The sequence below is a fragment of the Choloepus didactylus genome, chromosome 2 (assembly GCF_015220235.1).
Source record: "Choloepus didactylus isolate mChoDid1 chromosome 2, mChoDid1.pri, whole genome shotgun sequence".
Lineage (NCBI taxonomy): Eukaryota > Metazoa > Chordata > Mammalia > Pilosa > Megalonychidae > Choloepus > Choloepus didactylus.
Window position 1 is genome coordinate 236886602 of NC_051308.1, and position 23769 is coordinate 236910370.

Sequence of the window (23769 nt, forward strand, 5' to 3'; positions counted from 1 at the left end):
CACACAGTCTCCGGAGTCTCCCCTCTCCAAGGCATCTGGCTAGCATGCAGGCTCCTTGAGGGTAGGGAATTTTGTCTAGCTTACCCAGTGCTTTACTCCCCAGGGCTTGGCACAATAAATGTGAATTAATTATGAATTAATCCATATGGGCATCCAGAGTTACAACTACTAGTAATGATAAATATTAATTGTTAAGCGGTTACTTTGGTTTGCCCCACTTCCATAGATTGTTTATAAGGAGACAATGAGCCCAGATGGATTTCAATAGTTTGCTACTCCCAGCACAGCAGGCAACGTGAGTTTTAGGTTCTCTTTGGTCCCCTTTGTCCTCCAAGCCCCATGGGGTGAAGCAGAGTGGCTCAAGTGAAAGCTGATCATAAGCAGGCTGTGTCACAGTGTAGGAGAACCACTCTAGTGCGGGGCCGCTGGCAAACCTGCGCAGACTTGTCCCTGAGAAGACATTATCTTTATTACCCTGGAATGGAAGCAAATCTCCTCGGGGGAGGGGAGGGAGACTTCACCACCCTGGGAATGTAAAGAAATCTATGTTCTGACCCAGGGAGAGACACTGTCTGTAGCTTCCAAGGCTGTTTGCTATGGAAGCATCCTTGAAAATATTGTCCAGGACAAAAAGGGACATAGGACATGTAGGAACCCCGGGAAGAATTATCTCCCTACAATAATATTGGCTACACTTCATTAAGCACTTACTGTGTACCTTCCAGCTATTGCACCAAGAGTTCTTATCTGTATAAACCCATTTATTCCCCCTGTATCCTATGAGATGGGCAGGTGAAACCCATTTTACAGATATAGGAACTGAACCCAGAGAGGTGAATTGACATGTCCAGAATCACATCAGGCAAAAAGCTCACGACTTCCTTGCTATTCCAGTGAATAACAAAACTTCTTGGGCATCCTCCCACATCAAATAATCTGGGAAGGAAGAGGGAGTCATGGGATGTGGGATATGAAAAAGTCTCTAAGCAGGAAGAACCTGCTTTGTCGCAGGAATCGTTCTAAGACTTTAATATCCGCTGCAGCAAAGCACCGCAGACCAGCTAGATCAACCAGCAGGAGTCTATTGTCTCACGGTCTGGGCGGCTGGAAGTCCAAAATCAAGATGTGGACAGGCTCATGCTGACGTCTGTAGGATTCCTGCAGTGGCTCAAGGCACTCCATAACTCGGCTTCGGCCTTCATCACATGGCTGTCTAGCTCCTGTTTCCTACTGCCTGTGTTCAAATTCCATCTGCTTATAAAGACTCCAGGTATATTAGATTAAGCTCCACTGGCTCAGTTTGGCCTCACCTTAGCTGATATCGTCTTCAAATGTCCTATTTAGAAATGAGCTCACATCCTCAGGTCTGGGGGTTGGGGCATGTCTTTGTGGGGGGCATGACTCAATCCAAAACACCCAAAAGCTTGTGAGTCACCCGTCTTACAGATGAGGGGATTGGGTCACTTGGCAGGCAACGGCAAAGCTAGACTTGAGCTTGGTCTGAAGGACTTCATGCAGCTGCAGGGAGGGTGTGTAAATGCCAGCTTGGAGACCCCCGAACCAGATGGCTGGGGGAGTGGCGGTGAGGTGCATCTGGATCAACAGGTGTCAGAGTCCCCGGAGAGGGCTGTGCTGAGCTGGTGACCCGAGGCCCGCGGCAGGGCCCCCAGCTGAAACGTCAAAGAGTTCTCTTTGCCACAGCACTTCTTGAATCGCTCAGAGAAACCCCCAGAGGAGGAGGTCTGGATGACACATGCATGCTCTTGGGGTCTGTCCACAGCCCCAGACCCTGCTCTGACATCACTTCTCACCCTCACACCCACCCTTCCACCTTCCTTTGCACACACTGCTGGGCAGCAGCGGGACTGACAGGCAGGGAAGTCCTGGGCCTCCCCCAGCCAGGCTGGACACATCAGAGAAGCAGGTGGTAACCCAGGAGGTTTGGTGTTTGAGCTCCAGCAGCAGACACTGTCAAAACCGCAAGAGAAAAGAGATTGAAAAAAAAAGTCCTTCCCAGTCAAAATGAAAAGTGAGACTGAGAGAAACTGAACAAGAAGGTCTTAGCAAAAGAAAAGCCAACGTCGTCTTCCATGAAAGGAGCGCAGCCCAGCGGGTTGTCAAATGACTAAGTTCTGGGGCCACAATGACCATTAACGGGGCCTCCTGCAGCACGCGTGTGTAAGGATGCATGAGTGTGGAGGGGTGTGTGAGGGAAGGTTGTGAATGTGTGTGTGAGGGTTGTGAGAGTGAGGGAGAGTGTGTGAGGGAGGATGTGAAGGCGTGTGAGAGGGCTTGTGTCTTTGAGAAAGTATGTGTGTACACGTATGAGTGAGGATTTTTATGTACAAGGGTATGTGTGTGGGACTGTGCAATGTGGGAGGCTGTGTGTGTGCAACATATGAGGATGTGTGAGTAAAGATGTGTTTGTGTGTGAGGGTTGTGCATCTCCGTGTGTGATGGATGAGAGTGTGTGTGTGACAGTGTGTGCTTGAGGCTGCGTGTGTGTGTGTGTAAGTAGAGGGGTGTATGTGTGCAAGCGTGTGAGGGTGTGTGGTCAGCAAAGCATCTGGAGCCCCCCTCACGGCAGCTGGAGCAGAGATCCCCAGGAGCTGGGTTGGGGTCTTGTTGGTGCCACCTGACGACAGGCGGTGGAGCAGGGACCCCGGCAGCCTCTTGCCCTTGGGGACACACGGCCACTGCTGCCAGTCAAGCTGCCCCCAAGGGCATCAGGAGCCCAAGCTCACACCTGCGCCAGGAGGAAAGGGACCAGGAGAGAGTCCCGGAGGGGCAACAGGCTGCAGGCTAGAAGCAAGGGCACTGGAGTTCCTGGTGACCTGAGTCTGACTCCTGGCTTGGCCACTTGCTGGCTGTGTGGCCTTACATAAGTCCTATAACCTCTTGTTGGTGATGGGCAGAGCCAGGTGTGGGGTGGGGGCCCCATCTTGCTGCCCACCCCAATCCATCTACCCATGACCTCATCCCCTGGGTCACCGAGAGAGGCTGGTTTGCCTGGGAAAACAACCTGCAGTTACAGATGGAAAAAAGCAAGGTCTATCCAGGGCAGCCTTCGGGCTCAGGGATCAAGGGGTAGGGGGCCTGGGCCTATGGCTTCCCTGCCCTCACCTCCCTTCCACCTCTTCAAGCCGCAAACGGAGCTCTCTCTGGAGCAAGGAAGTTCCTGGCATGGTGAGGCTTCCGCTTTCCCAAAAAGTAAATTCCCTCCTCAAGCCAAGAACCAAACTGCAGACTTCAGCACGATCTGAACGGCCAACCGCACCGACCAGCCTTGGGGTGGGCAGCACATGGGGCTGGCAGGGGGCTGGGCCTTGTTCGTCAACAAGCAACAAGCAACTGGCAGACTCCGAGAAGATGCTGGGGGCCCCCGATGCCAGTGACCTCAGAGTCCTCTGCTGAGCCCCGAGGAGCTGGGACCCCCGGGGAGGGCAAGACACGAGCGCCCCTCACCCTTCAGGAGGGCCCTGCCCAGCACGTGGGAAGGTCCAAAGAGCTCCCCCCACCACCACCCACCTCCCACCTGGGAAGATAAGGGCTGACAGACCCAAACCCCCAAACACGGGCAGCCTCATGAGGAAAGGTTCCAGAAGGTGATGAGGGGGTGGAGTGTGCACGTGGCCAGGTGGGGAGACCGAGGGAAGGTCAGGGCAGCCATGGCTGAAGGCAGGAGTTGAGCAAGCCTTGTCCACACATCCTGCCCCCAGAATCCCACGCTGCCCCCATGCCTCTGGAGTTCTCACCCAAAGATTCCCAGGAGGGCCCGAGTGGTTTCTAGGTCTCCAGCCTTCCTTTCCCACCTGACAGCTGGCATTCCTGCCAACCGCCCCCTCGGTCTGGCCAGCCCTCCCCGGCCCCTGGGCCTGCCGCAAGGCCCACTCCAGCAGGGACACCCGGGCAGAGCCTGGGATTGATCATTCAGTGGTGAAGTTCCCTGGAAACGTCCCCCCCGCCCTCTCTCATTCCATCCTGGGTTTCAGGTCAGAAGGGGTGGACACTCCAAGGCAGCACCCCCCTCACCATGCTCACTTTCAAACCACACTCTGTCACCTTCATAAAGCACTTACTCAGTGCCAGGTACACGATCTTCTCATTTGATCTGAAAACACCCCCACGAGGCAGGCAGCGCTATAATCCTTATTTTACGGATGAAGATCCCGAGGCTCAGGGAGGTCCCGTGCTCCCAGGCCCGGCGCTCTGCCCGCACAGCTGGCACAGACCCCACAGGGACCCAGGGACGCTCCCTCGCACTTCTCCCTCTCCCGGCGGAGACTTTGGCAGGAGGAGCTGGGGGAGTGCTCCAGAATTTGGAGTGGGAAGGAGAGGCAGCTGGGTCTCCCTTGGGGCTGGGGTTCCCTGTACCCCACAGCCCTGGGGGTGGGGAAGACTGTCCCCACCAGATTTAAGATCTGGAAAACTCCCCTTTGTCACAGGCTGACATCTCACAGGTCCCCGGGTCTGGCTGGCTGAGCTCCATCTCCTCGCCCCGGGCCTCACGCCACAGCAGCGAGTTCTGGGGGTTTCTGTTGAGTTTTGGAGGCTGTTTTGGGGGCTTCTGAAGAGAGATAAAAGTCCTGCAGCCCACAGCCACATTTGCAGAGGTCCAAGAGAGGACCTTGCGGTCAGGGCTCAGCTTCGTGCAATGACAGGGAGAAGTTCCCAAGGACCACCTAAGCCAGTCTCTGAGGAACCCCCTCCTGCCACCCTCGCCGGCCACAGGCACTGTCCCGTGGGGCCTGGGCCCCTCTCCTGACTCCTGCACAGCCGGGCCCCTCCACTCTTGCAACCCTGAGGCTGGCCGGGAGGAGGACCCTGGTCACCCCCAGCCGAGGCCGGCTGATCCCACCGCTTCCCTCTCCCTGTCCGCAGAGCCTCGGGGTCGATGACACGGGTGAGAAGTCAGCTCCCGCTTAACTGCATTTGCTCTTAGCAATAGTCCCAAAGGAAATGGGAGAGATCTTTAAATCAAATGACTTAACACTCTCCTTCTGGTTCCCTATTATCCCCCTGGGTGGAAAGAGTGAGCTCAGAGAGGGCAGTTGCCAGGGTTGTTGCCCCATGCCCGCTGATCTTAGGACAGGGGGCAGGAGGAGCTCATGGCAATCGTGCAGCCCGCGGGTCAGCTCTGGGAGTCCGATCTCATGTAACTCTCATCAGAGCCATCACAATCAAACTGAGCTTCGGAAAGGTTAAAAGACATGCCCGGGGTCACACAGTTAGGAAGCGGAAAGCTGGGGGGTCTGAATGCACCCTCTGGATGCTTCCCTGAGTTGGAGCTCCCACTGTGTCTCCCAGTTTGGGCTGAAAAGCTCAGAACAAACCTAGCACCAAAGCTGGCACAGGGCAGGAATATTTGTTGCACCAAAATGTCATAAACTCTCAGAACATCAGAACAGCACGTCAAAAGGACACATGGGAAAATAATTTTGGGCTACCCAATGTTTTGTGTGGTTGGCCCCCATGAGGTCCAAGAAGTAGAAGTCAGTCGAGCGACCGCTTAACCCCTGCAGGGAGAATCAACCCTCCGCAGCCTTGCTCACAAATGGTGACCAGGAGCCGACAGGCGCTTCTGTTCTTTGGGAAGTTGGGCAGGTGCCAGGGAAGGCAGGGTGGTGCTGTCACCACACACTCCCCACCTGCAGGGTGGGGGACGGGTGCTCAGCCGGAGCCCCAGAGTCTGCCTGGGACAGGGGGCAGCACGGGGTACTGACAGCCAACAGCTGTCACAGCTACAGCTCCGTCCCCAGGGCCGCACTCCTGGGACCTGGGGCTCATTCGCTCACTCCTTCCCTCAACCTTTACTGATGGCATATCCATCATATGCGACTTGCTATTCTAAGCCCTGGGGACAGAGCTGAGAACACAGTGCCATGGGTTCGTCTCTTTACACCTCAAACCTATGATCTCTGTTAGAAAAGGCCTGAGCCTAATCAGGTGGTGAATCAATGGCTTTGGGCTTCATCAAGTAACCTCCCACTTAGTTAAGAGTATAGGGACAGACAATAGTTTAAAAGTAAAGAGCACTCAAGACAAGAATTCACTTTTACCACATTTTTACTAAAGGAGCACTTAAGGTAAAAGGAACAAATTTACAATGTAAAAAGTAACTGATACCTTACCAAGCCTGGGAGCCTCCGCTCCTCCGGACGCAGCTGGACATGAGACCGGAGAGCTCCCTCTTAAGTTTGAGTTTTGGAACGTTTACAGCATCTTGATTTAGAGTATCTTTAATTAAGTTATATTCTATTTTTACATTAAATGATGCTTCATGAACAAGAATGTCTCTCGAAGTGAAGTATCTCAATCCATGGGTGGTTCAAGATCAAAGGAGGGTATCCACGTTATCAGAGGCTTGGCCTTGAATGCCTGTAAAACTCTACTGATAATATTTTTACTAATTAAATTATGACTTCTGTAAGAGCAATATAACATACTTTTACTTGTATAAAGTCTAAAAATTAGAAAAGAGATTACTATTACTTGTCTCTAACTTGTTAATATAGTTTTTTCATTTTATTCTATGATTAGTTTACCCATTAGATCATATTGATAAGCATATATTTGATTAGGACTATATTCAACCTTGCTACATTATTTATGACTTATTTATAATTAAAGTAACAGCTGCAGCTCTATCCTGTTTTCAGAGGACCAGGCAATTACATGTTATCCATATCTAAGAAGGTTGAGAGGACTTTTCTGCTTTCTTGAGAATATTCACAGCTTTTTTCACTGTTTACCTTCTCCCTCGGTATAATCTTCTAATACGGGACTTGAAGGTTATAAATCATCTGTCCCAGTTACTATGGTAAGGCCTTTCCACTTTTTATCATTTGGAAATTGTACTTGAGTGTTTTTACATAAAAGTTCTGTTAAATGTGCTTCTATATCAGAAGGAATAACTGGTTCTTCACTATCAGAACAGAAAACATCAGGTGGTATATGAGAGCAGCACACAGAGGAGTCCGCATCCTCGTTATCAGATTCCTCAGGGGAGATATTATCCTGCAACAACAGTCCCCGCTTGCAGGGGTCTTACAGTTGAGTGTGATGAAGGCTGTAACAGGTAGAGGGGGCTGCAGGGCCCCAGGCTCAGGCTGCCTTAACCAGCTCTGTGGGACCAGGAAGGCCTCTTAGGGACGGACAGGTAAGCTGAGGCCTGAGTAGGAGTTCGGTGGGAGGAAGAGAGCTTGGGAGAGGAACAGCGTGGATGCCCTAGAGAGCCTGGCACATTTAAGTTCTAGAAAAAACCTTGAGCAGGGCTGGAGCCTGGCCCTGTGAGGGCCGTGGGCACTGAGCCACGGGGGAGAGGGCAGCAGTGTCCAGGCTCTGCTCAGGTTTTCTTCACTAAGCCCATCACCACCTGCCATGTTTTGTGTTTACTGTCTTGTTTCAATCTTGCTTCTCCCAGGAGCGTGGAAGCTCCACGAGAGCTGTGTCTGGTTCACCGCTGTATCCACAGAGCCTAGAACATTGCCTGGCACACGAGAGCAGCTCCATGTATGTGTGCTGAATGAATGAATGAATGAATGGTGGAGGCGTGATAAACCACGTCAAGGAGTTGGGCTTTATCTGGAGCGTCTACAAAACCCACACATATCTACTGAGGCATCAGCGAGGCGTGTGATCTGCTACTGGGCCAATCGAGCTCCTCCCTCCCTCTCCACCAGCCCCGGGCCAACGGTCTCCAGCTCGGCCAGGGCATGGAAGAAGAGGCGCGGCGTCCCCTCTACACAACGCCTGTGCGGGGCCGGGGTCTGTCCTGATAATGCTCAACGGAGGAGTCAGAGCCTGTCTGCATTCCTAAATGACTGACGCAAGACATCCATTTTGGAAGAAGTAGGTGATTCTGCTTGGACGGGTCAAAAACAACAAAAACTTATTTTGGGAGGAGGGAGAAGGATGTAAGGTGGGCAAAGGGTGAGTGCCCACCCACAAGGCTCCTGCTGTCCCAGGGACCCAGTCGTCCCCATGACGTAGTAAGAAACCAGGCTATGGGGACTACCAATTTAGGAGACTGAGCCCTCCGTCATGGGGCTTGCCTCAATGAACCTTGTTACTGCAAAGGAGAGGATAAGTCTACTTATAATTGTGCCTAAGAGTCACCCCCAGAGAACCTTTTTTGTTGCTCAGATGTGGCCTCTCTCTCTCTAAGCCTACTTGGCAGGTGAACCCACTGCCCTCCCCCTATATGGGATGTGACTCCCAGGGGTGTAAATCTCCCTGGCAATGTGGGACATGACTCCCAGGGATGAGCCTGGACCTGGCATCGTGGGATTGAGAAAATCTTCTTAACCAAAAGGGGGAAGGAAAATGAAACAAAATAAAGTTTCCATGGCTGAGAGATTTCAAATGGCATCAAGAGGTCATTCTGGAGGTTATTCTTATGTGTTATACAAATATCCCATTTTAGTTTTTAATGTATTGGGATAGCTAGAAGGAAATACCTGAAACTGTTGAACTGCAACCCAGTAGCCTTGATTCTTGAAGATGATTGTGTAACTATATAGCTTACACGATGTGACCACGTGATTGTGAAAACCTTGTGGCTCACACTCTCTGTCCAGTATATTGACAGATGAGTAGAAAAATGGGGACAAAAATTAAATGAACAATGGGGGGGATGGGATGTTTTGGGTGTTTTGTTAAAATTTAGTTTTATTGAGATATATTCACATATCATACAACCATCTGTGGTGTACAATCAACTTTCATATTCATCACTCCGATCTATTTTTTTTTGAATATTTTCCTTATACCAGGAAAAGTAAAAATAAGAATAAAAAATAAAAGTAAAAAGGAAAACTCAAATCATCCCCTCCCTCCCACCCTATTTTCCTTAAGTTTTTGTCCCCATTTTTCTACTTCTCCATCCATGTACTGGATAAAGGGAGTGTGATCCACAAGTCTTTCACAAACACACTGATAATGGGTGTTCTTTTTTACTTTTTATTATTTTTTTGGAGTAATGAAAATGTTCAGAAATTGATTGTGGTGATGAATGCACAACTACATGATGGTACAGCGAACATTTGATTGTACACTGCGGATGACTGAAGGTATGTGAATCTATCTCAATAAAACTGAAAAAAGGAAAAGAAAAACAAAGAAAAGCAACCAGGATAGAGGAAACAGCCAAATCCTGAAAAAACACACCAATTCTGAGAAAATAGAAAATAACAATTTTCAAACAGAACAGTAAAACCATCTCACGGAGTTTAACTTCTGAAGGAGGAGATAGGAAGCAATTAACTTCACAACTAGTTACTTAACCTAACGGGTGAGAAGACCAGGGTGGTAGTGTGTCATAGCCGGGGTGGGGGTGTGGATCCGAGTGGTCTGGCGCAGGGGTCTGAGTAGTGCGGGGCGGGGGAGATCTGAGTGGTTGGGTTGGGAGGGATGGAGTGCAGTGCTCCAGTGTATTAGGGGAGGCTTCCTGGAGGGAGAGACACAGGAGCCAAGATGCGGAAGGCACTGACTGGGGTAAAGTGGGGGACAAGAAGAGCATCCCAGGCAACCCCAAATTACAGGCAGTGAGGGACCAGGAGATTGGGGATAGGCGCAGTACCTGGGGGGTGATATTCATGGAGTGGGGGAGGGGTTAGGCCAGGCAGAGACGGACGATGTGAAGCCCTGCTAAGGGGCTTTTCTGCCTGTGACCTGATCATTTGGGGGCCCCAAGGTTGAAACGGCCTGAACCCCAAACTGAAACAGGCCTAAGAAGAGGCTCCACCCTGGAGAGTTCTCGGACAGACCAGCAGCAGAGCTCAGGTTAAGACTGACTTAACCTACCCCGTGGACTGTTCCAGATGGCCCCAGGAGGCCACCATTAAGTCAGAGAGCGGGGGGTGGGCAGATTATTTCACATTTTAACATCTCAGAAATTAGGAGCATCTTACAGTAATGGAGTGTCACTGTTTCTCCACAGCAACTTTGTGTACATAAAACAATGCTGAGTCTGTCGATGGTGTCAGGGGTTTGATGCAAAACGTTTGGAGACCTCTCGCTGTTGTTTATCGTACTTGGAACTGACTAGAAGCTAACAGGCTGGAAGCCTTCTAAACTTTCAAAAGAAGTGTTTTTCCAGATAAACCCCTTGCCCTAGGGGAGAGAAAAACGTTTCTATCGCGTTTAAGCCATTGCTGCTTTGGGGCTCTGTTATGCACAGCTGAACCTGTAAGATCTCGGCTATGTCAATTTTGTAATTTTTTGTTCGTCTGAATGGTTGCCAGATTCTCTCCCCAGATCATTTCTAATAAAACCACCAACTCCCTTTGGTGGAATTCTGGTGGAAGAGTTGGCTTTTCCAGGTTCCGGAATCAAGGGGCAAACCTGTGACCTGCTGCCAAGTCTGCTCCCCACACAGGTAGAGTTTAGCTCACACAGACATTTGAACTTGAAAACCCTGAAAGCCAGGGGGACCCAGGCCCTCACACTCCCACTCACCTCACGCACCCGGCCACCGAAGGCCTGTGAAGTGGGAACTCCGGGTAAAGTAAGGGGAGACTTCAGGTAAGAGGTTGGTCTGCCTGTTACTTTATTGAAGGCCTCCCCCGGCCCAGGCCCGGGCGCTCTGCATCGCTGCCTTTCGTGCACCACACTGGTGCTGGCTGAACTCACAGGTAGGGTTAGGGGGGCAGAAACGCTTACCAACCATTCCGTGGGCTCCCCCATGTCCCAAGGCCCTGCTGTCCTAGCCAACGACCCATGAGCAGAAGCGACCAGTGAGCCACATCCACACTGACGCGACGAGAGATGTTCCACACAGTGGAGCCCCACGGACCTGAGTCCCTGAGGGGTGACATCAGGCAGAGGCCCCAACATCCCTGATGGACACGTCACATGAGCAAATCAGCAAGAAACAAGCCTTTACATCAAACCACTGAGACGCGGGAGAGTAATTTGTCACTGCAGCCTAACCTCACTCATCCTGACTAACACATGTGGTCTGAACCACAGGAAGAGAAAGGCTTTCACAATCCTCACCGGCTCCAGGCAGGAGCCACTGGAGACCACAGCCCAGTCCCACTCCTCTAAGCCGAGAACCCTTAGAGGCGGTTCCAGCTTCCCCTCAATTCCATTTTTGTTCTTCAAAAACAGCAATTTCAGATTGTTCAACCCAAAACAAACCAGGGATGGGAAGAGGCCAGGGAGCTGCTTACCACCCAGGAGAGGAGGTCTGGGCTCTCTCCCAACCTTGCCCCCAACTCACTGCCTGGTCCTCAGTTTCCCCATCTGTCCCTGCCAAGGCTCTGGATCGCCCACAGCTTCTGAGCCCAGGCCAGAGAGGGGCATGCAGGGGCCACTCGGCCCAGGGACTTCACGAGAGTCCCTCTATCGGTGGGTCCAGTACCAGGGACCAAGAATGGGAGGTTCACTCAATTCTCGCACCCGAGCTCCAGACTCATCCACAGGGACAGCCTGAAGGCCCCGATGGCTTTTTACTCTTGACCTTGACCCCGGCCTGTCGCCCCCCATCTTGGTGGGGAGGTCATCTCCCCAGAGGTGGGGAGCTGTTGAAAGAGCCACGCTCAGGGGCCTGGATCTGCACCCCCAGAGCAGCCTGTGAGACGCATCTTTCCCCCAGTGAGGCCGGGCACCTCCTGGGCACATGGGCCTTCGCAGGACAAGCCATGCTCACGGGAATCCAGAGCCACAGAGACCTGGGAGCTTTATTCACAGACATGTCACTAACCCCACCTTGACACATATGCCTTCTCCCCAGAGCCCCCCTTCCAGGAGGGCAGGGCCTACGTCCACCTCCAGCTGCGAGTGGGCAGGGGCTTCGCTCTTGTGGGCTCCCCCTGCCCAGAGGGGAGCAGTTAGAGGGGCTGGCAGGGACACCGTCCTCCTCCAAGAGGTCATTCCTCAGGGCTTTGGCCACGGGGTGAAGGGCCGGGAGACCAGGGGCTCCGACCAGATGGGGCTGGCAGGCAGAGCCCGCGGCGGCAGGGCCTGGATGGGGAAGGGGGGGGGGGCGTGTGTCAGACCCCAGGTCACCCCCAGTTCCAGCCTCAGCCCCTCATCCCTCCTGGATCTCAGAACCAGGGTGGCCTTCTGGGGGCGGAAACAGCAGGCAGGGAGTAGTGGCACCTCGAGGGACGGCATCAGGACCTGAGGAGGAAACGGGCCCACGCGGAGAACGCGTCCTGGCTTGGACTTCCCACCCCGGTCCTGCCCCCGATAAGACCCTGTGGACTCCAGGCCTGCTCCCAGGGGCCGTCCCTCCCCAAGGGACCCCAGGCATACCAGGCGGGAAGAGCTGGTGGCCAAGAGCTTCCGGTGCTGGGCCTCGGAGGTGACGGAGGACCAGAGGTCCAGGCTCCTGGGGGCTGAGCACTTCTCCAGCTTGGGAGGGATGATGTCCCAGCCCAGCAGGCAGTGCTGTGGGGAGCAAGGGGTTAACGACACCTGGGGCAGGGCTGCCCATTTCCCCCCAAGTGGTGCCTCCAGGGAGGGGCTGTGCCTCTCCCTCTGGACCAGGAGCATCCCCCACGACACTCAGGGCATCCCCCTGAGCAGACACTGTCTCCTCCCTCTGACTCGCAGCCCTCCCAAGGTAGAGCTGTCTCCCCTCTCAGACTGCAGCTCCCCCAGGCCAGGAGCCTTGATCTACCGGGTAGATTACCCAGCAGGCTGCCCCTTCCCCACCCTGCAGGCCCACCCATCCCAGGGGTGGGGGGCTGAGACCTGAGGTGGGGGGGCATTAACTGAGTGGCACCCCCCTTTGGGGCAGACCCTGCCCAAGCACCTGCCAGGCATTCATGCACTGAACACCCCACACCCCAACAACCCAAAGTTGTACAACCTGGTATACTCATTTTACAGATGAGCAAACTGACCCTCCTCTGTATCTCTGCCCCCACCCCGCCTTGGCCCCCTGAATCCCCATTCTCCTCAGGAGACACAGGAAAGACGGTGTACAGGAGAGGGGCTTCACAGCATAGAGAACAGTCCAAATCCCAGCTCTCCCACCTCCCACCCGGCTGACTCAGCAAGTCCCTCCCCGCCTCCGCCTTCTGCAAAGCAGGGCTGACAGCAGGATGCAACAGACAGGGCCCTTGGTGTGATGTCAACATGCAGGCACCTGCTTATCCTAGATGTCATAGGTGGGTGGGTGGGGGTCCCCCCACCCCCCCCAGGAACAAGCACAAAAGTGGGCAATGGAAGAGACACAGCCTGGAACCCTGGAGACCTGGTGCCGCCCTCCCCGAGCCCAGGCCCGTATTGTGGCCTGGGGACAGTCCTTGGCCTCTGTCTCGGCCTCAGGATCCAGCTGGGGACCCGGGTCAGCCCCCCGAGCCCACTGCCCACGGATACTCACCCGGGGCAGGGCCAGTGTGTCTGAGGCGTCAAAGCTCTTCCGCCGGTGGATGTGGTAGCGGTACGGGGGCTCCAGGACTGACAGCGGGAGGGTCACCCTAGGCAGGGGGCCGGGGGGCTATGAAGCAGGCACCTCCAGAGGCTGAGGGGCCCCAGCCCCAGACCCCATCTTCCCTTTCCTTGAAACCGGCAGGACACTGGGGTGGGGGCATCAAAGGCTCCTGTGGCTCAGGCTTTGTCCCATCTGTGGCTGCCCCTGTCCCCTGTCCCCAGCACTGCCCAGTGCCCCACCTGCTCTGGCCACTCACCTGACCTGTATTGGCCCCGCCAGGGCACTGGGGTCCTGCTGGTCCCGTGGTATCCTGCACAGGCGGCAGGGAGCACAGGGGTCTGCAGGCACCAGAAACAGGCGCCGGTTGACGCGGTAACAGTACACACCTGCGAGGCCCAGGAGAAGCAGCGCCCTGACCCAGGACCCAGAGCCCCGGGACCCTGTGGCCCCCACCACACCCCACGGCCACACCCACAGGCCTGTACATGTGCACACACAGGGCACGTGCACACACACACACACACACACACACACAGGCTCCCAGGTGAAGACACTGACACACACATGCACACACACGCTCACACAAACCCCAGGCACGCTCAGCATCGTCACATGAACAATGTCATGCACAATCATGAAGCATGTCCTTGGTCACATTCATGACACACACACAGATCTGTTGTGAGCACATGCATGTGCATTCACAGGAGCATAAGAGCACAGCCTTCCACACCCATGTCTGCACATACACGCTCACTATCAGCACTGCACATGCAAACCCAGAGCTCAGACTCAGGTGCTCCTATGACTGAGCTGTCACCTACCTGCACGGGTGATGGGTGACAGGTGCAGAGTGAGGGAGGGGAGGGAGTTGGGGGAGGGAGTGGTGGGGAGAAATGAGAGGGACCCACTGGCAACAGACAGACAGCTGGGTAAGTTAAGTCCCGGCCTCTGTCACCCAACCCCTTCCCTCTCAGGGCCTGGGGTCCAGCCCCAACGGGTTGGGAAGAAACCCCCTCCAGGGGCTCAGGGCCTCAGCCAGTGCTGAAGGCTGCTGGGGAGGGGCTGGCGTGAGTCACACAGGGCAGACCCTCACCCCCACCAGGCCAGGCCTCAGCTGCCCCCGTCCCCACGCCAGGACGGGCTTCCCACCCTGTCCAGACCCCAGGCCTCCCTCCCCAAGCCCCCAATGCCCAGGCAGCCTCCCAGACCCTCCACTGGGCTGCTTTGGGGAAGATGGGAATGTGGGGAGCTTGGGGCCAGTGACACTCACATTCGTGATCGTCCTCCACGCCCCTGCTCTCCTGCACGCCGGCGAGCTGTGGTCTGGGAGGGTGACAGGATGAGCAGGCCGGGGCGACGGAGGCCCCAAGCCGTCCGCACCCACCCCTCGCCCACCCCTCACCCACGCTTGCTCACTCGGGGCCTCTGGAGATGCACTCGTCTCTGTTGGCTTCCCGAAACTCCTGCAGCTTGGAGAAGAAGTCCTCGGACTTGCTGCTGAGGGGAGAGCTACAGTCCAGGGACCCTGCAAGGGGCACAGCACCAGGTTGCTGATGGGCAGGGGGCGCTGGGGGCTGCTGCGTGGCCACTGCTCCAGGCTCTGGGCCCCGACCATGCCTCGTAGAGACCTGGAGGGGACCCTCCGCTCACTGTGACGGCCGGTGGTGTTTCCGGATCTGTCTACCCCGACTCATACTCAGTCGTCTGTTCAAAAAATATTTCCAGAGCCCCTTCTACATGCCAGACGCTGCTTTATGTGCTGGGGAAACAGCAGTGAGCTAGACAGACAAGGCCCCTGCCCTCAAAAGCTGACATTCTAACATGCTGGAGAAAGATGAGCAAGTCAGCAAAGAAATCTGTTACAGTAGCAGATGGTGATACCTGCTGGAGAGTAAAAGAGGGCAGGATAGGAGAGCGGGGAGCAGCGGGACGGGGTGTCAGGGATAGCGATACCCGAGCAGAGACCTGATTGGGCGGGAGGGGGACGGGACACATGTGGACATCCCGGGAAGGACACGGCAGATGCTCAGAAAAGCGGATGCAAAGGCCCCGGGGCAGGCAGTGCTTGGCACGTTTGAGGAACAGCAAGGAGGCACAAGTGGCTGGAGGGGAGTGAGGGGTGAATGGAGAAGAGGAGGCCGGGGAGCCCGCAGAGGGTTTGGGGCCGAGGGGTCACATGACCAGACGGGCATGTATCTCACGGGATTTCTCCCTGGCTGCTGGTCAGAGGCGAGAGGAGGGACACTAGCTAGGAGGCCACTGACAGCACCTGGTGGAGACAGATCATCCGATTCTAGAAACATTCTAAAGGGGGGACTGAGGGGATTTACTAACGGACTAAATGAGGAATATGTAAAAAGGAGAGGAGCCAAGGTCAGTCCCAAGGTTATGGCCAGACCTAACCAGCACGTGGAGGGGCCATTTACAGACAGGAGACGCTGCGGGAGCAGCAGGTGCCTGGAAATCAGGACCGTGATTTTGGACCTGAGATTAACAAGAGACACCTAATGGGGAATCAGAGGAAGCAGCCGGGCACCCCGAGTCTGGCACTCTGAGGGGAGGTGTGGGCCGGGGAAGGAAAGCGTCAGCCTCGGCCCGAGTGGGGTCCCAGAGGGAGGGGAGATGGAGAAGAGTCAGAGACGGACCTGGGACCTTCCGGCGGGAGGTCAGGCCAAGGAAGCAGATGGAGCGGAGGAGACTGGAAGGAATATCCAGCAAGACCGGGGAGAACCAGGGACCTGCCCAGCCCTGGAAGTCGAGGGAAGGGTTTCAGGAAAGGGGCAGTGGCCCCCCATGCCCCACGTGTCTCGAGCCAGGTGAGGTGTAGGCTGCGAACTAAGCCTGAGCCAGGGCCGTGTCAGGGCCAAGGCCGGCTTTAAGAAACATGGGGGAGAGCAACTGGAGATAGGGCATCCAGGCAGCCCTTTAGAGGAGTTCTGCTGTGAAGAAAAGCAGAGGAAATGGGCAGTAACTAGAAGAAAACAGAGGGGAGAGAGAGGAATTGCCCATCACGATGGGCAACAACAGGCTGCAGCTTCACCCCTTGCTAGATGTGACTTTGGTTAAGTTTCTTGGTCTCTCAGCCTCAGGCTTCCCATCTGTTGATGGGGATGACAGCGTCTCCCCAGCAGGGTTACTGGGAAGAGCAAATGAGTTGATGGGAATGAAGAAGAAATCTCTTCCAACAATGTCCTGCAAGACTAAGGATTGGATAAAATCTGTTCCCTTCAATATTCCAGCACATTCATACGCTGATGGAAGGCCCTGGGGAAAGGGGAAGAGGGTCAAACCCTCCAGGGGCCAGGAGGGGATGGGACCATGGCACAAGTGCAGGGACAGGCCTCGGAGGAGAGCTCGGACACTTCACTTTGGGAGAGGGAGGAGGGCAGAACTCGGGAACGCAGGGCAGGCAGGGGGCAGGTGCCTCCGTTTTCCCTGAAACAGGAAGCAAGGCTGTGAGGAGGTCCTTGAGGGCAGGGCCTGTCTCTACCACAGGGTTCCAGGAACCCTGCAGAGCACCTGGCTCACCTTTTAAGCAACAACACAACCACTGTGCCTCAGTTTCCCCCTTTGTAGAATGAGAAGCCAAATGGCACCAACCTCTTAGCACCGTTGCCTCGTTCATCCGACAGGTGTTTATCGAGGGCCTACTATGTGCCAGGCACAATTACAGACTCAGGCTCGGGGACCATGGCAACAGAAAGACAAGCAGGCCCCCACACTAATGGAGTCTATATTCCATTAAAGGAGCTGGACAAGAAGCAAGCAAATAAGACAATTCTTGAGGATGATCTGAAGAACATCAGACCAGATAACTGGCACTGACTTGGAGGACAGTGGCCCTAGTCAAGTTCACGGAAGGCCTGTCATCCGAGCTGAGCTCTGAATGACAGAAAGGAACCGAGTGGGAACCTGGGGAAGCACGTCCCAGGCAGAGCGATCAGCAAAGCACAGAGTCCCCAAGGTGGCCACGAGCTTCAAGGATCAGCTAGGAGCCCAGAGGCAAGGAGTGGAAGGCCACGTCACAGGGCAGGCAGGGGCTAGATCACGCACATACGTCTGGATGAGGATTTTGGATTTTAGACTAAGTGCTGGAGAAAGGCCCAGGGGAGTCTGAAAGGGGAGTGGCATGATTCCATGCACATGTGCCAAACTGTGTTGTGGTTGCTGTGCTTAAACTGGATAGTAATGGAAGCAAAAGAGGCCAGAGGGAGAGGAGCCAGGGGAACACTGCGGTTGCTCAGGGAGCCCATAATAAGCGCTCAAAATGTGGCGGCTCTGACTCATTCATTCAACATAAGTTTGGTAACACCACCTCTGTGTCCGCCGCTGTGCCAGGGGTTCAGAGAACAGACCCGACGCAGAAACAGCAGCAGCACGTGGGGGCTCAGGCAGCTTCACACCAAGCCAGGGCTCCCCCACTCCCAAGAGTGCCTGGGGCAGCCCTCACCTGCAGTCCAGTTGGAGCCCAGGCACCAGCTGCTCTCGGACTCTGCAGCCTCCTTGTTGAAGGTCACTCTGGGCTGAGGAGGGAGGCAAAGAGAGGCAAGGGCTAGGCCAGGAGGTCCATGAGGTCCATCCCAGAGGCCCCAGCTCGGGGGAAGGAAAGGAGCTACCCTGACATGGGCTGACAGTCTGGCCCCCCTTGATGTGTGACCCTGAACAAGTCTGGGCTCTGAGCCTCGGCCTTCCCATTTGTAAAAGACAGCTCATCACCTTCCCCCTCAAGGTGCTTATCAAGCACCTTGTCGCCACTTATCAAGCACCTAAGCTGACCCAGACACGATCCCTGGTATCTCCCGGAAGCCTCCCACCCTGCCAGGAAGGCTGCCCATGAACATATTTGTCAGGTGGGGAAACTGAGGCTCAAGGAACCTCCCATCAGAGGATGTCCTGTCACTCCACTTACCTTGGACAGCTTGCTTTGTTGAGGCTCCGGGACAGACCTCTGGGCCTGGGCCTCCTGGGGCCCCAGTCTGTCCGGCCCTGTTGGAAGCTCTGGGTCATTCAAGTCCGAGGTAACAGGGGCCGAGTGGGGCCTTGGTGGGACCAGGGACTCCTGGGATTGGCACTTGGTGGGTGTGAGAGAGGCCGTCCTGGAGCTGGTCCTGCCAGGCCAGGCCCCTTCACAGGGGTCCTCTTGGTGGACATCCGGTGGGACCTGCACGTGGCACTCGCACTGTGGGCTGGAGGCTCCTGGGGCCATGGAGGAAGCCTCTTGGGATGCCAGGGTCTCTGTGTTGGACCTGCTGCTGCAGTCCAGGCTCGACTGGAGGAAAGGGGCCATGTCACCTACCCAGATGGCCTTGCAGAGTCCTCGAAGGCCAAGGTCCTCACCCCTGCTTCAGCCTTCGCAGTGCCCAGGCCAACCCTCCCCTCCCTGGATAAGGTGACGCAGAGGCCTGGATTCTAGTCTGCAGGTAAGAAGCCCCCTACCCACCCCCAGCAGCTCCCACCTCCAGGGCTGCCTTGGCCACAGCCCGCCGCATGGCGTCCTGCCCAGCCCACAGCTGCCTCAGGAGCTCCAGGTTGAGCCGCCGCAGCTGCACCAGCTCTTCGGCCTCCACCATCTTCGGTGTTATTGTCTGGATTCCTACAGAAGTTGGTGCTGGCCCCAGGACGCCCTTAGGGCTGGATTCCAGGCCCAGCTCTTCTACCTGAAGCCAAGACAGCATGGCACAGGGGTGAGGAGGGTGCCCTTTGGAGCCAGAGGCCTGGGTTCAAATCCGTTCTCTGCTATTCCCTATCTGGGTAGCCTCAGACAAGTTATGTTGTCTTTTTGTGCCTCCATTTGCTGATTGGCCAAACACAGATGATATGCCTCTACCTCATAAGGTTATCACAAAGATTAAATACTCTTAGTACAGTGCCTGACACATTCAATAAATGCCTGTTATTAGAGAAAACTGAACAAGTGTGTTTCCTTACCTACCAAAAGAAAGTAACCCCCCCCCGAAACAATCCTAACTATGGAACAACAGCAGCTTAATTCATAGAAAGCAATTAGTTCAAGTCTGCAAATGTAAAGCATTATAATGTCTTAATCCAGCAGAAATCAGGCTTCTAGGGGACTCTTCCCTCCTTCCTGCTCTCCTTTCCTTCCTCCCTTACTTTTTACAGATGAAGAAACCAAGGTTCAGAGAGATTAAGCAATTTGCCCCAAGTCACTCAGCTAGTAGGTGGCAAAGCCCAGGGGCCCTCCGGCCTTTCCCTGGAAGCGTGGGGAGGGGCCTGGGGAGCCTCTTCCTCCTCCTCCCAGCCCTTGGCCGCCCAGGGCTCCAGGCTCAGAGACACGCATCTCTATGGAAGGGATTTCTGCAGGCTCTGGGAAGGGGCCCCCCACCTCTCTCAGAACCCCAGGCCCAAACTCCTACATCTAGAAACCGTTACCCCCAAAACGCACCATCCCATGCCCGTGCTGGAGAGAGTCAAACGTCCTGCTCTCAGACTACACTGGCAACGACCCCTTGCCCTACATGGGCCCCGCAGCGACGGGGAGGACGCTGGAGGTGCGAACAAGGGGACGAGCAGCCTGACCCGCAGACTGGGAGTCCAGACCCCTCCCCTTAACGACCGAGCGACTCTGGGCCATACCCCTGCAGGCCGAGGGCCTCCGTTTTCGCCCGGCGTTAAAGCGAACAGCCGGCACCGCCCGCCTCCCGGCTCCGGCCGCGCACAGGAAAACCAAACGCTGCACAGATGCAGCGGAAGGGGAGGTTCACCGGGAAACGCGGCAGGAAAAGTAAAGACAGTGCCCGGGGACGCAGAAGCAGGACCCCGGGACACGGAGCCCTCCCATTTCTGCCCCATCGCGGCCGGAACCCTCCGCGCGGACGCACGCGGGGCCCACCGCCCGACCCCCGGCCCCCGACCCCGACCCCCCGCCCCGCTGCTCCCGCACTCACCGCCCGGAAGCGGGAACCACGCCGCCCGCCGTAGCCTACCCGGTTCTGCGCTCCGCGGGCGGGGCCTGGCGCCGCCGGCTCTGATTGGCCAGATGCGGGGGCGGGGCCGGGCGCTCGGGAGAGCGTTACTCCGTGTTCCGAGGCGGCAGTTTCAACCTCGGGGCGGGGCAAACAGCTGGGCTCGACAGCCGATTGGTCAACTTCCGAGGCTGGATAGTCACGGTCTGTTTTCGGAACAGGGCGGGCCCCCGGAGGGCGGGCTCTGATTGGTCCGGCGCGGGGCCGACGGCTACGCTGCGTTCCAGAGCTGTAGTTTCGGAGGTTGGCGGGGCGTTGGGGTCACGGCTGGCGGGTGGGAAGCCGCGGGGCGGGATGGGTAGGAGGTGGCTGATAAGTCGTTCTTTCATCTGTCTATTCCCGCATTTATCGAGTGCCTACTGTGTGCCCCCCATGCATCCGTTCTTTAATCAGATATTGATTGGGCGACTACTTTGTGCCGGGTGGCACTGGGAGGCAGAGAAGAGTCAAGAGGAGCCCCTGCCTGGGGCGGGCGGAGGCGGTGGGTGGGACGTGAACGTGAACACCTGTTACCCAGTGTGCTGGTTTGAATGTATTATTTCCCCCAGAAAAGGCCATATTCTTTGATAAAAATCTCGTGGGGCAGACATATTAGTGGGGATTAAGTTGGAAGGTTTGGATTAGGTTGTTTGCATGGAGATGTGCCCCACCCAACTGTAGGTGGTAACTGACGAGATATTTCCAAGGAGGCGTGGCCCCACCCATTCAGGGTGGGCCTTGATCAATGGCGCCATATAAATGAGCTGACAAACAGAAGGAACTCAGTGCAGCTGAGAGTGACATTTTGAAGAAGAGCTACAGCCAAGAGGGACACTTTGAAGAACGCCCAGGAGCTGAGAGAGGAGCTGCAGATGAGAGACAGTTTGAAGATAGCCACTGAAGGCACACTCTTGCTCCAGAGAAGCTAGGAGAGGACAAATACCCCAAGTGCAACTAAGAGTGACATTTTTGAGGAACTACAGCCAAGAGAGGAGCATCCTGGGAGAAAGCCATTTTGAAGCCAGAACTTTGGAGCAGACACCAGCCACGTGCCTTCCCAGCTAACAGAGATTTTCCAGACACCATTGGCCATCCTCCAGTGAAGGTACCCGATTGCTGATGTGTTAACTTGGACACTTTATGGCCTTAAGACTGTAACTGTGTAACCACATAAACCCCCTTTATAAAAGCCAATCCATCTCTGGTATTTTGCATTCTGGCAGCATTAGCAAACTAGAACACCCAGGCTGTAGAATGTGTGCAAACTTACATGGAGTGCCCCCGTGCCAACTCATTCTTGTCTTACTTTGCTTTAGGATGAGTATTCTTGTTCCCATTTAGAGACAAGAAACAAACACAAAAAACCCGAGGCTTGGAGAGAAAGGGACCTGCACAAAAAATACCAGAGAAAGAACTAATTACACCTCAATTTTTAAAAAGAATAAAATTAAGCTCTGCTCTCACCCCTCTCTGCCTCTAGGCCAACAAACAGGCTCAGCTCCTGCACAGTCCAAGTATGGAAATAAAGCCTTGCCCACACATCAAAGGAATTGCAGTACTTGGCTAATATGTAATTTCAAGAAAAAACAGGAAAATAGATGTGGGAATACACCTGGGGGATGTGGGTGTGTGTGTCTCAAATTTAAATCTGAAGAGGGGAGAATTCTTGGCACAGGGCACACACCCATGAGTTGGGATCCAATGTTGTAGCAAGAGCACCTGGAATGGCTGCAAGAGTCTGTTGAGAGGGCCCCTTGCAGCTTGGACATGGTGATGTTTTACAATGAATGGGGTGTAGATGCCAGGGCTTCCTTGGCATAGGATGGGGAAGAGGTCAGAAGTCTCAGGGTGGTAAGAATGTAAGAACAGTTTTACCAGGCACGATCTGAGAACCCATCAACCAACTGTGTTTTCAGGAAGGCCCAAAGGACATTCCCTTCACTAAAGCAATGAGAAATGCATCAGTAAGGGGGAACCGGCATCTTTGAGAAGCTCACTGGTGGCTGCTGTAGAGGTTGGGATTGATGAGGACAGAAGCTGTCATGGAACCCACCTCCCAAGGATCAGTGGAGATGATGGGATTTAGGAATGGCAGAAGCAGGATAGACTATAAGGCTGGAGAAGCAGTGAGAGTCCCTTGATCTGCAGGGATCTGTGACAATGATTAGATGATGAAGTTCCTCGGAGTCAGATAGATGGACAGTCAACCAGGGTATTGCTCAACATGAAACATTTTTTTGAATGCAATTTTATTGAGAACGTGAAACATTTTTAAAACAGAAGGTTGACTTCATCTACACAGTGGAAAATCGTGGTCCCTTATCCAGTTCCCAAATGCAACTCAGTTCTCAGACTCTGAGCTCATTGACTGAAGGGGAGCTGGTTTCCTTGAGGAAGGACCTTGCAATGACATCACAGATACATACAGAAAATATTCCCCCAATCCTTCCCCAGGGGTACCAGTGGCCATTTGCCAGAGTAACTGCACATTGGGGGAAGTGGACGACCCAGACTTTTCAAAGACTGTAAGGTGTGGGGTATGAGTTGACACTGATTGCTGGGGACCCAAAATACCTCTGTGGCCCTCCAGTTAGAGTAGAGGCTTACAGAGCCAGACAATAATGGAGTTAGGGCTCAAGTTGATCTTACAGTGGGTCCAGTGACTTTGAGGACTCATTCTGTGAATATATCCCAGTTCCTATATGCATACTTGGGGTGGCTGTGCTTAGCAGCCGGCAGAAACTTCCTATTCATTCCCTGATCTATGGAGTAAGGGCCATTATGTCAGGCATTTCCTGACATTGTCTCCCCAAAACTTGATTGTTTCAAACAACACACACTTATTATGTCACAGGTGGGTTGACTGGGGCCCACCTGAGCAGTTTTTCTGATCTCACCTGAGCTCAGTCATGTGGCTGCATTCACCTGGGAGCTGGGCTGGGGCTGGAATAGCCAAGTTGTCCTCTCATCCTTGGGGTCTCTCTCCACCTGGCTTGGCATCATTCAGTAGTCTCGCCCATGCTTCTCAAATGGAGACTGGATCCCAACAGCACAGAAGCAGAAGCTTCCAGGCCTTCTGAAGTCTCAGACTCAGAATGGGCAGAGTCACTTCCATCCCTTTCTAATGACCAAAACAAGTTGCTAGGGCAGCCTAGAATCAAAGATAAAGGAAATAGAGTTCATCTCTTTAATCTGTTACAGGTTGGAAAAGCAAAGTAGAGGCCCTTGAAGCTTTTTCCCTCTTCCCACTCCAAGATGTTGAGGCAGGTTAGATGTAGGAAAATCATCTTGCAGACTCTGAGGCACCTTTGGACTTGGTCAGTGGGGTGTGGCATCTGGTGAGAACAGTCAGGATCCTGAAACCTGAGGAGGCTGAATAAAGTACCATACATTGTTCAACCAAGAGGCATGGACCAA

The 23769-nt window shown here is 54.5% G+C and overlaps 1 protein-coding gene across 1 annotated transcript; it reads right to left on the reverse strand.

Annotated features, from left to right (window-relative positions):
* Positions 1 to 11666: 11666 nt before the first annotated feature.
* On the reverse strand, positions 11667 to 20225 carry LOC119527940 (migration and invasion inhibitory protein). The gene is made up of 10 exons (XM_037828500.1): positions 19985 to 20225; positions 18847 to 19047; positions 18300 to 18659; positions 17841 to 17913; positions 14807 to 14915; positions 14661 to 14713; positions 13644 to 13773; positions 13337 to 13433; positions 12262 to 12396; positions 11667 to 11967 (listed from the first exon to the last, which is right to left on the reverse strand). Exons 1-10 carry the CDS (start codon positions 20198 to 20200, stop codon positions 11881 to 11883), a joined length of 1461 nt encoding a protein of 486 aa, XP_037684428.1. The 5' UTR covers positions 20201 to 20225; the 3' UTR covers positions 11667 to 11880.
* Positions 20226 to 23769: the final 3544 nt, after the last annotated feature.

Excerpts from the sequence above, each read along its gene's own strand:
- LOC119527940 (XM_037828500.1), bottom strand. The coding sequence starts at position 20,200 with ATGGGGCAGAAATGGGAGGGCTCCGTGTCCCGGGGTCCTGCTTCTGCG. Across the intron at positions 19,048-19,984 it reads GAGGCCCTCGGCCTGCAGGG|GTAGAAGAGCTGGGCCTGGA; the intron begins GTATGGCCCAGA and ends TCTTGGCTTCAG. Across the intron at positions 17,914-18,299 it reads AACAAAGCAAGCTGTCCAAG|CCCAGAGTGACCTTCAACAA; the intron begins GTAAGTGGAGTG and ends CTCCCTCCTCAG.